The sequence below is a fragment of the Hordeum vulgare genome, chromosome 7H, assembly GCF_904849725.1.
Source record: "Hordeum vulgare subsp. vulgare chromosome 7H, MorexV3_pseudomolecules_assembly, whole genome shotgun sequence".
Lineage (NCBI taxonomy): Eukaryota > Viridiplantae > Streptophyta > Magnoliopsida > Poales > Poaceae > Hordeum > Hordeum vulgare.
This window is the reverse complement of record NC_058524.1, coordinates 627,523,123-627,535,814: the sequence shown is the minus strand read 5'-3', so window position 1 is coordinate 627,535,814 and position 12,692 is coordinate 627,523,123. Positions and strand designations below refer to the sequence as shown.

Sequence of the window (12,692 nt, the reverse complement as noted above, 5' to 3'; positions counted from 1 at the left end):
GAGAGCTAGCACACACCCACAATCCTTCATCCAAGAAAAATGCAAGGAAGAGGGGAGAGGGGGGCTGTGCTATATATAGGCAGAGGACTTTAGTCCCGGTTTGAGACACAAACCGGGACTAAAGGTGCCGCACATGCGAGCTGCACACCGCGTAGCCCTTTAGTCCCGGTTTGGGACACGAACCGGGACTAAAGGCTTCTTACGGGCCGGGACTAAAACCTCGAGGGAGGCATTGCGATTTGGGGCGACGTGGCCGGGCCTTTAGTCCCGACTCAGAGGCAGGCCGGGACTAAAGGGTCCCGGCCAAAGGCCCGTTTCCACCTAGTGTTTGTTCTCATCGATCCCCACTGTAAGGCCATAAAGCCAAGGGTCGAGAGCCCTCTAGGGTATTATACTTGCATTGGGGTAAACCCTAGCCGCCATCATTCATGGCTAGCCCTTACGTGTAATTGAACTTTGCCTATTTTTCCTCATCGATCCCCACTGTATGGCCATAAAGCCAAAGGTCGAGAGCCCTCTAGGGTATTATACTTGCATTGAGGTAAAACCTAGCCGCCATCATTCATGGCTAGCCCTTACGTGTAACTGAACTTTGCCTATTTTTCCTCGCGATCAAGTTATATATAGTCCTTTTAAAAGTATTGTTGTTCAGCGAGTGATTGCCTGATTTAGTTCTTCAGACCAACCCGGTCAGTGTGTATCACGGGTTCACTCGAGGGCAAAGCATAGGGCTGGACATGCCAAAGATAGCTTATACTCCCTTCCTTCCTAAATATAAGTTTTTTTAGATACTCCCTTCATTTCTAAATATAGGGTGTACAGTTTTTGGCACGGAAATTAAAGAACACACGTGGAGGAAAAATTTCATAAGTTTTGAGTGAGATTACACCTGACTAATTGACATAAGAAAATAGAGGACCTTGCCTGATATAAGGAAATATAATAAAATCTCCAAAACAAATATCCAAACGAGTGGTGCAACGCAATACACCTTATATTTCAGATTTTTTTCTCAAAAAACTATACACCTTATATCAAGGAACCGAGGGAGTACAATGCAGACTACATACGAAGCAAATGAATGAATCTACGTTCTAAATTATGTCTATATATATCCATATGTAACCCATATAAAAATCTCTAAAACATTTTATATTTAAAAACGAAAGGAGTACATGCTAACACGGAATATGGAATAGCAACATGCGCCCTATCAAACACACCCATACGTGGCCCGTTCGGTATGAGATAGCGCGGGCCCGTCCTCCCGGAAACTTCTCGATTCGCTTCCAATATAAATCCAGAAAATTCAGCTCCGCTCTAGAAAACATAAGCCAAACGAGGTAGCTTCACGATATACAGCTCCACAAAAAAACTAGAATCTAGGGTCCAACTTCTGTTTTTTATGAAGCTCTCTAGGAGGTGCTTCATAAAATTGTAGAAGCTGGAGTTGGAGCGAAATTACCCACCACTGCCACCCGTAAGTGGATACCCCTTCGTTTCTCTCCTCTCATCCAATCAAATACTCCCTCCGTTTCAAAATATAAGACATTTTAGAGATTTCACTAGGAGACTACATACGGAGCAAAATGAATGAATCTACACTTTAAAATATGTCTAAGTACATCCGCATGTAGTTTGCAGTGCAATCTCTAAAAGGTCTTATATTTAGGAACGGAGGGAGTAGATCATTTCCACCAAAATTTCCATTCGTGAAGCTGGAGTTGGATAAAAGCCAAACGTTCTCTTTAAAAGAGCTACAACTTCCATATGAAACTGCTTCAAAGTGGATTTGATGGAGCAGAGCGGTCCCAAACATGGCCTTAATTGCGTGGAGAAGAGCGGTAGGAGCTCGCGTGCACGCTCCGTTACTTGAAGGAAACAAAAGCCAGCGTGCGCATGCATTTGGGTTAGTGCACAAGTCAAACCTACGCCTCCCAATGCATACTCAGTTCGATGCTAACTAAATAAAGTCTTCTTCTCCATGCCCGTAAACAAAGCAAGTCTTCTTCTCCATCACACCCTACCTGCGCAGATCTAGTCAGGAAATCATCGTAAATATATGTCATTATCTGTGGTCATATCAATTGCAGAGATTGATCAGTTTAGATTAGATAGCTCCTCCTTCACACTCACAGCACATCACGGGCACACCTCTCTCTTTCCTTTGCCTTGATGTGGTGAATACACACACATACACCTGTGCCTACATAGAGTGAACGAGCGAGGATGAAAATGAAAGCAAGCCCGGTCCTGACCGTGCTATTCGCAGCGGCGGCCGGGTTCTTGGTCGGCATTTCTTTTCCTGTGGACATCACACCAAAGGTAAACAATAACATTACTCATTCTGTATCGACTCTGAATTGTTCTTTTCATATGAACAAATGTATGCAGCTTCAGTGTGGCATACTGCCTTGGAGCAGCAACAGCGGCGGCGTCGCCAACTGCAGCGTCGGTCACAGCAGTAGGCTCGGCAGATTATGGGGAGCGCCTTTCAGGAACAACAGCACCGGCGCCCCAAATGCCACCAGTTCAGCACCGGTACCTTACATTTCTAAACTTTCTGAATCATCAAGTTATATACTATATACTTTTATTTCGTTACCAGCTAAATTGTCTCTTCATCCATGGTTCCTACTTTGTAGATTGTAGCGGTTGCAGCAGTAAGAAACCCTCGAGAGGGCGCAGAGAGGCGGCTGCCACCGGGGATCGTGGTTTCAGAGTCCGATCTTCATCTGCGCCGGCTCTGGGGATCCCCAAGAGAGGTACGTCTTGCATGTTTTAGGTTCCATCTCTGAACAACCTGCCAGAGTTCATTCGTTCATTCTTCACTCTCTCTGAATATAATGGGGCATCGTACTGAATGGATCTTGTTTCATTTCATGAAAGAATAAAAATCATGGTCTGATCATCTTGGGATGCGCAGGACAGCCCGACTGGCAAGTACGTCCTCGCGCTCGCGGTAGGGTATGGCGAAAGAGAAAATGTCAATGCAACCGTTCACAAGGTAGACAAGCACTAGATTTTCAGTGTTTCAGATGTACAACTTCCATGGTCGTCCATGGTCGTCCGTTGTCTGACCATGCATGATCATCTATCAATGACAAATGACGCAGTTCTCCGACAACTTCGACATCGTGCTGTTCCACTACGACGGTCATACGACGGAGTGGGACGAGCAGTTTGAATGGTCCAAGGAGGTCGCCCATGTCAGCGCCAGGAAGCAGACCAAATGGTAACATCTAATTGTCTGTCCACTCGCCTCACTCACTGAATTCCACTCCGAACTGCAGACATGTGCGCTGACAATCTTCAGACTTTTGTCTCAAAAATAATAACAACAACGAAGGTGGTTCGCCAAGAGGTTCCTGCACCCAAGCATGGTGGCGCCCTACGACTACGTGTTCCTGTGGGATGAGGACCTCGGCGTCGACAACTTCGCCGCGGAACCGTATGTCCCTCTAGCTATGCTTTTCTCTGAACTCTGAATATATATTGTGGATGATGATGAACATGTAGGTTGTGGATGCACCGGTTGCAGGTACCTGGACATCGTGAGGAGGCACGGGCTGGAGATCTCGCAGCCAGGCCTGGACACAACTGAGGGGCCGGCGCCGATGTACGACGTCACCACCAGGAAAAACAGCAGCGAGATGCACAAGTAAGTGCGATGTCCATGATGATGCATAGTACTCCCTCTGTAAAGAAACATAAGACTAGTGATATTATATTTCTTTACGAAGGGAGTATATTTCTGGCGTTTTAGCAGGGTCTGAAATTTCGGGTGTCTGCCATGAACAAACAGGACAGATGCAGGGGGCGAGCATTGCTGGGACGTGCACAAGCGGCCGTGCAGCGGGTAACTGACAGACTGAATTCTTCACTTCAGAAGCATTATTGTTTGCGAATTTTCACGTCGAAAGTGAAGATGCAAAAAGCACACGAAATGCAGGTTCGTGGAGATGATGGCGCCGGTCTTCTCCCGGGATGCCTGGAGATGCGTGTGGCACATGATCCAGGTATGTTATGATTGGAGGACAGCATTGGCATTTTTGGCTTGTCTGATCTGAAAGGAAGGACAACAATGTGTTTGGCTGCAGAATGACCTCGTCCATGGATGGCCTATCGACTCCTATTTCTGGAGATGCGTCGATGTAAGATTAGTCTAATTATATTGAGCAGCAGCGTCTAAAAATATACACTACATGTGCATATAGGAGAATGTACCAACATTTTGTTGTACATGTTAATATTCTAATTTGAATTTGCCAGGATCCTGAAGAGCAAATTGGTGTCGTAGATGCGCAGTACATAGTCCACCGTGCGGTTCCAACTCTCCAAGGCGAGGTATTTGACCAGTTTCTCTCAACAGTTTAAATTCATCAATGCCTCGCATTTTTATAATCAACTTACAAGCTGCTGCTCTTCTCCTTCTTATTCTTCTTCTTTTCAGGGTGACAAAGGAAAACCAGGAGGCCGTTTTGAGGTCTGCGCTTATTTTTGTTACCCCATAGAATATGTTAACAACCAATGCTAGTCATAGTCATAACATAAGTGGGCTGTTATTTTAGCAATGTCATGTGAGTAGCATGAGCTTGTGTTTGAATGTCTTTTCACATTTTATATTGTTGTTTTTAACAATGTCATGTGAGTAGCATGACTTTGTTTTGAATGTCTTTCCATGTTTTATATTATTTATTACTAAACATAAACACATTCTAGATTGCTAGTTGTCTCAATTATATACCAGAAAAATAATTGTATGTGCCTCTTTTGATAGGTACGAGCGCGTCAATTTGAGGAGCTGGAGGCCTTTAACTCTAGGTTCGCCAATGCGGACAAGGAACTCACCAACAGATCGTTGTCAACACTCAATTAGCTTACATAATTGATTACAAGAGGATGAACCCTAGTTTTTTTTATTAGCCAATTTTTTGCATAATGTAATTACTATTTTTCAACACATTGCTACTTTTTTTTGTCTGTTATCTTGGCAAGTTTGCTTGTGAAATTCAGTTATTCAGATGCATCCTTGTTTTTCTAAAAAGGGGGTGAAACTTTTGGAATTAACTATTCTAGTAGCATCTGTTCCAAAAGTGATGCTTCCATACACACACAAAAACATGAATAAAAAACAGGTGCTTTTGAAAATGCATTAAGATGGCAAAGACAGCCTAAAAGAGAGCAACAGATCCCAAAATTTTATTTTTATTTTGTTTTAGGGAGAAACCCATACACAGAAGAAAAAAACGAGAAATAACGGTGACTTTGGAACAGCCCATTTCACAGCTCAAAGGGCCAACAGAGTGAGGGTCCAGATAGCTACATCACCACTGGAGCAAAGCCCATTTCGTTACTGAGTTATGGGCCAGATAGGTTAATGTTAACTGGGCCCAGCATGGCCTTTTTTCAACATTTTCAACAACCGGAAGCATTAAAAAAGGAATACATACTAACTTTTCAGAAAAACTTAGCAACAGTATCTATTTATTTCCAAATAGGAAATACATTGCAGCTTTAAGCCTTTAATAATACATGCTCCATGTTCAGCTACAACTCACTGTAACTTTCTCATAAACGCATCTTTGACGTTTAACCCCTAGACTACAGCGATCCCTCTACTGTAACAAATAGCGATTTTGACATACCAGAGTAACACACAATCAATCATCAAGTAGTAATAATAACAAGAATCTCAAGCTGAAAATAGAAGTAATCAAACCTGGGTACAAAACCGCATGCATAAGTAACAAGATGACAAGAAGCAGCAAAATCATCAGTGCCTCTGGTTGCAGGAAGAGCAGGGCAGAGCAGAGGTCTCACCAACTTTTTCCTCCATCCCCACATTTGTTTCCACGGAATTGATTCGCACGGGGGTTCATCATAGCCGCCCATATGCGTACGCCTGCACGTTAGAGCGGGCATTATTGTTAGAGCAAGTACAATAGTATAGCCAGCTGCTGGATATAAGCCGTTGTCATGTCATCTATAGCTCATCTTATAACCAACATGTACAATAGTTCATTGTAAAATTGTACTACTTCTTTAATATATGGTCCACCTTTCATACTCACAAAATGCCTAGCTGGCTCTTAGCTAAGAGCCCGCTTACCTTCTCTTTACTCTTCTCTTTCTCTAACTAACAAAAATATATTAGTTTATTCCTTATAGCCAGCTGACTCAGCTCTATTGTACTTGCTCTTATGGTGGCAATAACTAAGGGTGCATGAGAGTTGGCAAGAGATATAGTAGTTAGCAATTGGCAGCCAAGGGGCAGTAGTACCACACATATGCATAATGGCACAGGCATGGTGACAGAGTAATTGGCAGCCGACAATGTAGGTTGAGTGACCCCCCCCAGCCTATGGGGGCAGTTGTGTGATTATCCTTCTAATTTTGCTGACCCACAATAAATGTTTCCTTTTTATTCAAGCAATTATACATGCCAAAAATGATCAGGTCATGCATTTATTATTGCAGCATGGGTAGCACTAACAACTACCAAGTGTGCAGCAAAGATGGGACCGTTACCTCTTACTGTCGGTTACATGCTGATGACTCCATGACCAACCACCACTGCATAAGAAGCCTCTGAAAGTGCCTCCCCACCAAACAGGATAAAGCTGTCTGCTTAGACTGAATTAGTGAGGGTCAACATTCAACAACATACCCGATTAGGTCGTCCTTACCAAATGCTGTGTATTAACATCCTAACACCAACAAAGATACACATTAGTCGTAGCACAAAGCTAAATGAAGCTAAGCATCGACGACGACTGTGCTTAAATTGAAGGTACAGCAGCCAAATATGTTGTTAGTACTTGTGGTAAAACACGGCGGGTGCAGATCAGCAGTGAAGTCCAGTGCATAATAGTAGCCAACAATCTTCCTAGACTTTGTTTGGTATGGCATCCAGTCCATGTCAGCTCTAGAAGGCAGTGATGTAATGCAGATTTAAGAGTATGATGACCTGAATGTTATAATAAGGAGATATAAACCATGTACCAATACAGTGACTAAAAAGTTGCTGGCTTTTCAACAATAGAAAATTAGACAACTTGTCATACGAGTGGACATAACATATGACCCCTCTGCAAATCCTAAACCACGGCGTATCTGTAATCTTAGTTTTCTTGGAAAGATTGCAACCGTTCAGCAAAAAAAAATAAAAAAATACTCCACTTGACATGTCTATCTCACGACACGCTAAACATGGCCTGAGGCAAAGAAGAAAAATATGTTGCTGCATACAAAAACAGAATTACTTGCCTGAAAGCAGATGGGGCAGGTGATGTATGCCTGAAAGGCATGTTGTTTTCCTGTAGTGACACGTGTGGAACCATCAAAGCCAACTACCCACAGGATACAGGTAGGCGGTTTTGAATACGCTACGGCGCAGAGTCATATGCTTGGAAAGACCAGGCCGTTGCTTACAACTTGTGTATATCCTATTCCAAACCAGTATTGGAGAGTGATCCAGTCAAGATCCCACTTCCATTCAGATATGGATCAGCAAGATCATTCTCCAGAGCCTACAAGATTTAATTTTTTTGCAGATCAGCCTCCTGATCACTCATTGTATGAATCTACGCTAATAGCGATTCACGTGCCTTTTGCTTTCTGTCCCCAGAAATAATAGAACAGCAACCTACAGGAAAAAAGCATCAAAGTTGCATCTCCACGCAAGCAATAAAAGTGATATAGTTGGCGTTAATCGTGGTAGATGCTGTCCCCATTCTGAGCCAAGAGGATGGGCCAAACTGGGAGTTATCCCAAAAGAAAATACTCCCTCCGTCCAAAAACAAGTAACTTCAGTACAAAGTTAAGTCACTTATTTTGGGACGGAGCGAGTACTAGATATTTCCCCACTATCACACAAGTTAAGGGTAGCTGTAGGGAAGAAGTTAGTGGTAAGTAAAGGACCCTCAAGACATGAGATGCCAGGTAATAGCCTGGTAAGTGAACAGGATGGAACTCTGACGGAAGAATAACAGACTGCAGAGCACCTGGTTGCAGGCAATAATGTTAAGACACTCTGTGGGCTCTGCTTCTCTTCTCTCTCCCCTTCAGCCTTCTTCCTATAAATACAAAGGCGTGCACGGGGAGAAATATCAGGTACACACACACACACACACACACACACAAGGCGCACGGTTGCAAAACAAGGGAGTTATTTTTAGAAGCAGGGAGTAAGGAACCACCTGAAGCCATGTGTATCGCTGCATGGATTTGGCAGGCTCACCCACAGCATCAGCTCCTGCTGCTGCTCAACAGAGATGAGTTCCATAGCAGGTACAGCACTTCGTTTTGCTTCATTCGTCCTTGCGGTACTCCCATCTGAAAGTAATATCGTTGCATCGTGAGCTTCCGTTTTGGAATTTAGCTCTTCCTCATGAATTACATGTTCCATGACAACAGCCCCATGAACCGTAAGTCATATGTCATGCCAACATTCCGATCCTAATATCGCTGCACGCTTTATTCACCAGGCCACATAGCAAATTATCTTGGAGAAGCCTTTCCCATTGCAGAATAACAATGTTCTTTCTTCATCTGCTATTATTCTTCATGTATGCAGGCCTACAAAGGCAGTAGGATGGTGGGGCGAGGGCTCAATGAAGATTCTTGGTGGCAGGGATGTACTCGGTGGAGGAACATGGATGGGGAGCACCAAAGATGGCAGGCTTGCCTTCCTGACCAATGTGCTCGAGCCTGATGCAATGCCCGGCGCACGCACTAGGGGAGACCTGCCCCTCAGGTTCCTGCAGGTAAATCAAAACTCAAGTTTGTGGTTGTCAACGTAGGAGATATGCACATGATAAGAAAAGATATGTTTCATTTCTTGTACAAACAAAGTTGGTGTCTTCTACTATGCGTTCCTGACAGAATCATTTTTTATGTGCTGAAAGTCGCTATCTGTCTGGTGTTTATTCCATTTTTCTCAGTTCTGATGGTGATTGGTACAGAGATTGCTTACATGAAGACAAAGGCATACAGTCCCATTTTTAGAAACCAAAACTTTATCTTTTAAAACATTTTTCCTATTACAACTGGTAACCTGCCATCGCCCCCTCAAAAGGAAAAGCATGCACAGGATTGTCCATAGGATGTGTGTTGAGGAAATAGAGAGCACTTACCTTGCTCCAAACATGAGCATGATCCACAGAATCTGCATTGTACAGGGAAACAAGAGCCCACTGGAGGTTGCGACTGAAGTGGCAAAAGAAGCTGATGAGTACAATGGCTTCAACCTTATACTAGCTGATCTAACCAGGAATGTCATGGTCTACGTGTCAAACCGGCCAAAGGGGCAGCCTGCGACAATTCAGCTCGTCTCACCAGGACTCCATGTGTTGTCCAATGCAAGGCTTGATAGCCCTTGGCAGAAGGTAACAGAACTACTACATGTCCAATGGACACCTTACAAATTGATAGAATTCCCAGAGTGTCACAGAAATAGGAATGCACATGATGATGTTATTTGGTAAAAATCGTGGAAGAACATCAGTAGCAAGCTAGAAATGCTGAATGTCCAATGAGGTGTCCTTTGTTGATTTTACTTGTATTGCACTAAGAATCGTAAAGGGAACTTTTGAGCTGGAAAAGATGTGAGATAGCAACATGAAAACCAAGTCAAGTACTTCCCTAGTTATAGAGGGCAGTGCATTTAACTCAATTAATAGCACTGCATGTACAAGCAGCAAGACAGGAGTAGATAACACATGATTGCAAGCCACTCTGTCTTAGGGACCAGTAAACTAAGAGTGTGCCTAAGGAATGCAGTGCAGACAATTTTTCATCATTGCATATATTGCTTGTAGGCAATTCGCCTTGGTAAAAACTTCAGGGAGTTTATAAGGAAGCATGGTGATGATGAAGTTGAAGCGAAGGATATAGCTGACAGACTAATGACTGACACGACGAGGGCTGATAAAGATAGGCTGCCAAACACCGGTTGTGATCCCACCTGGGAGCACGGTCTGAGCTCCATCTTCATCGAGGTGCAAACTGACGAAGTGAGCATAAAATCTGACTTAATTGCAGTTTACAATTACATTCAGAGTTGAATTATCTGAAAAATTATAGTACCTATTAACCACTAAAATAGCACACAGATGTCAAGTACAGAAGCCTATATTGATACTGCAATGCTATATTTATTTACATTTTTGCACATGTTTCTGTTTTTGCAAAGGGGCTCTATGGGACAAGGAGCACAGCAGTTCTTTCAGTGAACTATGATGGAGAAGCTAGCTTATATGAAAAGTACCTCGAGAGTGGTATATGGAAGAACCACACAGTGCATTACCAGATAGAGTAGCCAATGCGGACCTAAAGGCGGGAGCCCAAAATAGGAAGAAAGAATGAATAGCTACAATTGTGCATGCTGTTATTTCCACAGTTGCGCTTTAAGATCATATAATGATCTCTAGTTATGGCGATTAAATTATTTACTGTATGCAGATTTATCAATTCAGAGAGAGATCATTCAAATTGTTGAATATATATACATAATAATAATAATATGATATGATATGTATATTTACAGACTTCATGTTGCCACCTTTGTCTATGAACATACATGCTTTACTACAGACATTGTACCTTCAGTTCTTCAATACAGTAGATATCGACTCTGATGTTTACTAAATGTATACCTTAAGACCTGAATGTGTTTGTGTACTAAACACTGTAACTATAAAGAAAAAGCTCTGTGCAAATATTTGAAGAAACTGTGTCTAGTGTACCTCTTTTCTTCAATAGGCTGGAAACTGAAGCTTCTAACAATGCAGTCCTTGAAAAGTCACAGAAAACACCATCCAGAGCATACCATAATATGATGTCTGCACTCTGCAGTCAGATACAGTTGTATGGATATATGTATGGGTCATCTCTAGAAATCTTTCCAAAATGCAAAAGAATACTGGCACAGGTTTGATAAGATGAGAAATTACACATCACCAATAGGAGTACAGAGAAATATTTAGGTTTATTGTTGGAATCTCAGCTTGTATACAAGTAAGCTAGAAAGAACTGTGAAGCCTAGTATTACGCCCAAATAGTTGAAGACTACAGTTTCTCTTGCCTGATCTTGTTCTTCCTTCTCTGCTTCTTCTCTGCGCGGTTCACATCGCTGCTCACGGCACTGCTGGGCTATCCACCTACTAATTGTTCTCTCGTGAACAACCAGTTGTTCTAAACAATCTGGGGAGCTCAGTTCACAATTACTGCTGGAGATGGTTAGAACCAGCAGTGTCTTGGCCACACTGCCAGAAGCTCGTAGTGCACACAGTAGATCAGACCACACATTCAGGCGGCCACACCTACCGCCGAACTCCACTCCTTCTGGGACTACAACCACAGCAAACTCTGAGTGGACGAGCGCTGGGTGATGACGGTAAGCTACGAAATCTGTGCCATACTGTAAGCCCGACCGCACCACCCAGTTCTTCGATCTGAGATGCGAGTATGCCTTGTACATCTCAGGAAATGACTCTGATGCAGAGCACAAGTGATCCCACAGCTCCCCTTGGCTCATCAGCTCCTTGCTCGCCGACTCAACTGAGATGCACTTCAAAGCATGGCATAGGTAGAAGACCTCCTCAGCGCCCAGCTGGAACCACTGTTTCTCTGCTCCAGCATTGTCCAGAGCCCGGCCGAAGGCGGCACGGTTCAGAAGTGTAGCTTGCTGCGGGTTCACGCCAAGAATCGCGTCCCTACCCTGGCTAGATAAAGTGGCCACAAGTGTTGCGCCTTTCAGTGAAGACTGGAGCTTAGCAACAATGCCTGACATGGGTTGAGCTGCTGCCAGAGCTGAGAAATTCTTGCCGTCTTTGCCCTTCTTCCATCTGGGGCCGGACATGTCCATAGGCTGAAACACAACAACACAAGTGTTAAGATATTGGCATAGAAAAGGCAAAAATCTACAAAGTACATGGAACCGTTAGCTTGTATTCAGTAGTATATTTTTTGGTTTGGTAGTGGTCGAATTTCTCGCGGCCATGGTGATTCGTGCTCTGGCAGCGAGGGCTCTCAGGGGTCAGATCCCCTTGAGTCAGGGCGGCGGTGGCAAATGCAGCAAGGAATTGCACTAACGTTAGAATGTAAAACCTAGCCACACCTAGGAAACCAAAAATATGCCACAGATGCACATTTGGTATGAAATGTGGACTCCATGTTTCACATCGGGGCAGAGCAGACAGCAAAACATGGAGGTGATTCAGAGGAGACTGATTGTGCGCCACTCGCTTTCGCTGATATCCTGCGGCCTAACACACCCAACCGATCAATCCTTTTTTCAACATGCTGGAAGATGTCAGAGACCAACTGAAGCTGTTCTTCAGATCCTGCACTATCACTGCAGAAAATCGACTGGATAAGAAGGGAACCCTAGCTAGTGTCGGGATTATTTGGGGGGGTGAAAATTAAAATGAGGAGCAGCCACTGCCAGCGCTCCTCCGCCGCTACGGAGGGAGAGCGAGCGGTGTGGAGACTCACCTTGGGGCGGGGAGGAAGCAGCGGTCCAGAGATGCGGCGGAGGCGCGCGCGAGAAGGTGAAGAATGGAGCTGCTTGGAGGCCGGGCGCGGTGGGGCGCAGCGGCGGCGGTGCAGGCGCCGGCTTTCGGCCTCTCTTCTAGACTCGCGCCGCCGGCGGCGGCGGCGGCAGGGGGAGGAGAGAGAGGCACGGGAGG

General features: G+C 44.2%; 3 protein-coding genes and 1 long non-coding RNA gene across 4 annotated transcripts; 2 read left to right on the top strand and 2 right to left on the bottom strand.

Annotated features, from left to right (window-relative positions):
- Positions 1–2,113: 2,113 nt before the first annotated feature.
- Positions 2,114–5,023, top strand: LOC123410622. Its single transcript, XM_045103565.1, has 13 exons — positions 2,114–2,325; positions 2,395–2,541; positions 2,646–2,765; positions 2,927–3,007; positions 3,117–3,235; positions 3,350–3,451; positions 3,542–3,661; positions 3,806–3,859; positions 3,953–4,019; positions 4,101–4,154; positions 4,273–4,347; positions 4,454–4,486; positions 4,781–5,023. Exons 1-13 carry the CDS (start codon positions 2,230–2,232, stop codon positions 4,877–4,879), a joined length of 1,167 nt encoding a protein of 388 aa, XP_044959500.1. The 5' UTR covers positions 2,114–2,229; the 3' UTR covers positions 4,880–5,023.
- A 434-nt stretch (positions 5,024–5,457) lies between these two features.
- LOC123410626 lies at positions 5,458–8,018 on the bottom strand. The gene is made up of 2 exons (XR_006613063.1): positions 6,532–8,018; positions 5,458–5,905 (listed from the first exon to the last, which is right to left on the bottom strand). It is a non-coding gene; the product is annotated as an uncharacterized LOC123410626 (long non-coding RNA).
- A 97-nt stretch (positions 8,019–8,115) lies between these two features.
- On the top strand, positions 8,116–10,733 carry LOC123410625 (transport and Golgi organization 2 homolog). Its single transcript, XM_045103567.1, has 5 exons — positions 8,116–8,292; positions 8,579–8,768; positions 9,183–9,389; positions 9,822–10,016; positions 10,196–10,733. Exons 1-5 carry the CDS (start codon positions 8,210–8,212, stop codon positions 10,319–10,321), a joined length of 801 nt encoding a protein of 266 aa, XP_044959502.1. The 5' UTR covers positions 8,116–8,209; the 3' UTR covers positions 10,322–10,733.
- A 179-nt stretch (positions 10,734–10,912) lies between these two features.
- Positions 10,913–12,692, bottom strand: LOC123410624 (probable tRNA-splicing endonuclease subunit Sen2). Its single transcript, XM_045103566.1, has 2 exons — positions 12,499–12,692; positions 10,913–11,872 (listed from the first exon to the last, which is right to left on the bottom strand). Exon 2 carries the CDS (start codon positions 11,867–11,869, stop codon positions 10,991–10,993), a length of 879 nt encoding a protein of 292 aa, XP_044959501.1. The 5' UTR covers positions 11,870–11,872; positions 12,499–12,692; the 3' UTR covers positions 10,913–10,990.

Coding starts and splice junctions, on each gene's coding strand:
- LOC123410625 (XM_045103567.1), top strand. CDS start 8,210: ATGTGTATCGCTGCATGGATTTGGCAGGCTCACCCACAGCATCAGCTC. Junction 8,293..8,578: donor AGAGATGAGTTCCATAGCAG/GTACAGCACTTC, acceptor TCATGTATGCAG/GCCTACAAAGGCAGTAGGAT. Junction 9,390..9,821: donor TTGATAGCCCTTGGCAGAAG/GTAACAGAACTA, acceptor TATTGCTTGTAG/GCAATTCGCCTTGGTAAAAA.
- LOC123410622 (XM_045103565.1), top strand. CDS start 2,230: ATGAAAATGAAAGCAAGCCCGGTCCTGACCGTGCTATTCGCAGCGGCG. Junction 3,236..3,349: donor GCCAGGAAGCAGACCAAATG/GTAACATCTAAT, acceptor ACAACAACGAAG/GTGGTTCGCCAAGAGGTTCC. Junction 4,020..4,100: donor GCGTGTGGCACATGATCCAG/GTATGTTATGAT, acceptor GTTTGGCTGCAG/AATGACCTCGTCCATGGATG.
- LOC123410624 (XM_045103566.1), bottom strand. CDS start 11,869: ATGGACATGTCCGGCCCCAGATGGAAGAAGGGCAAAGACGGCAAGAAT.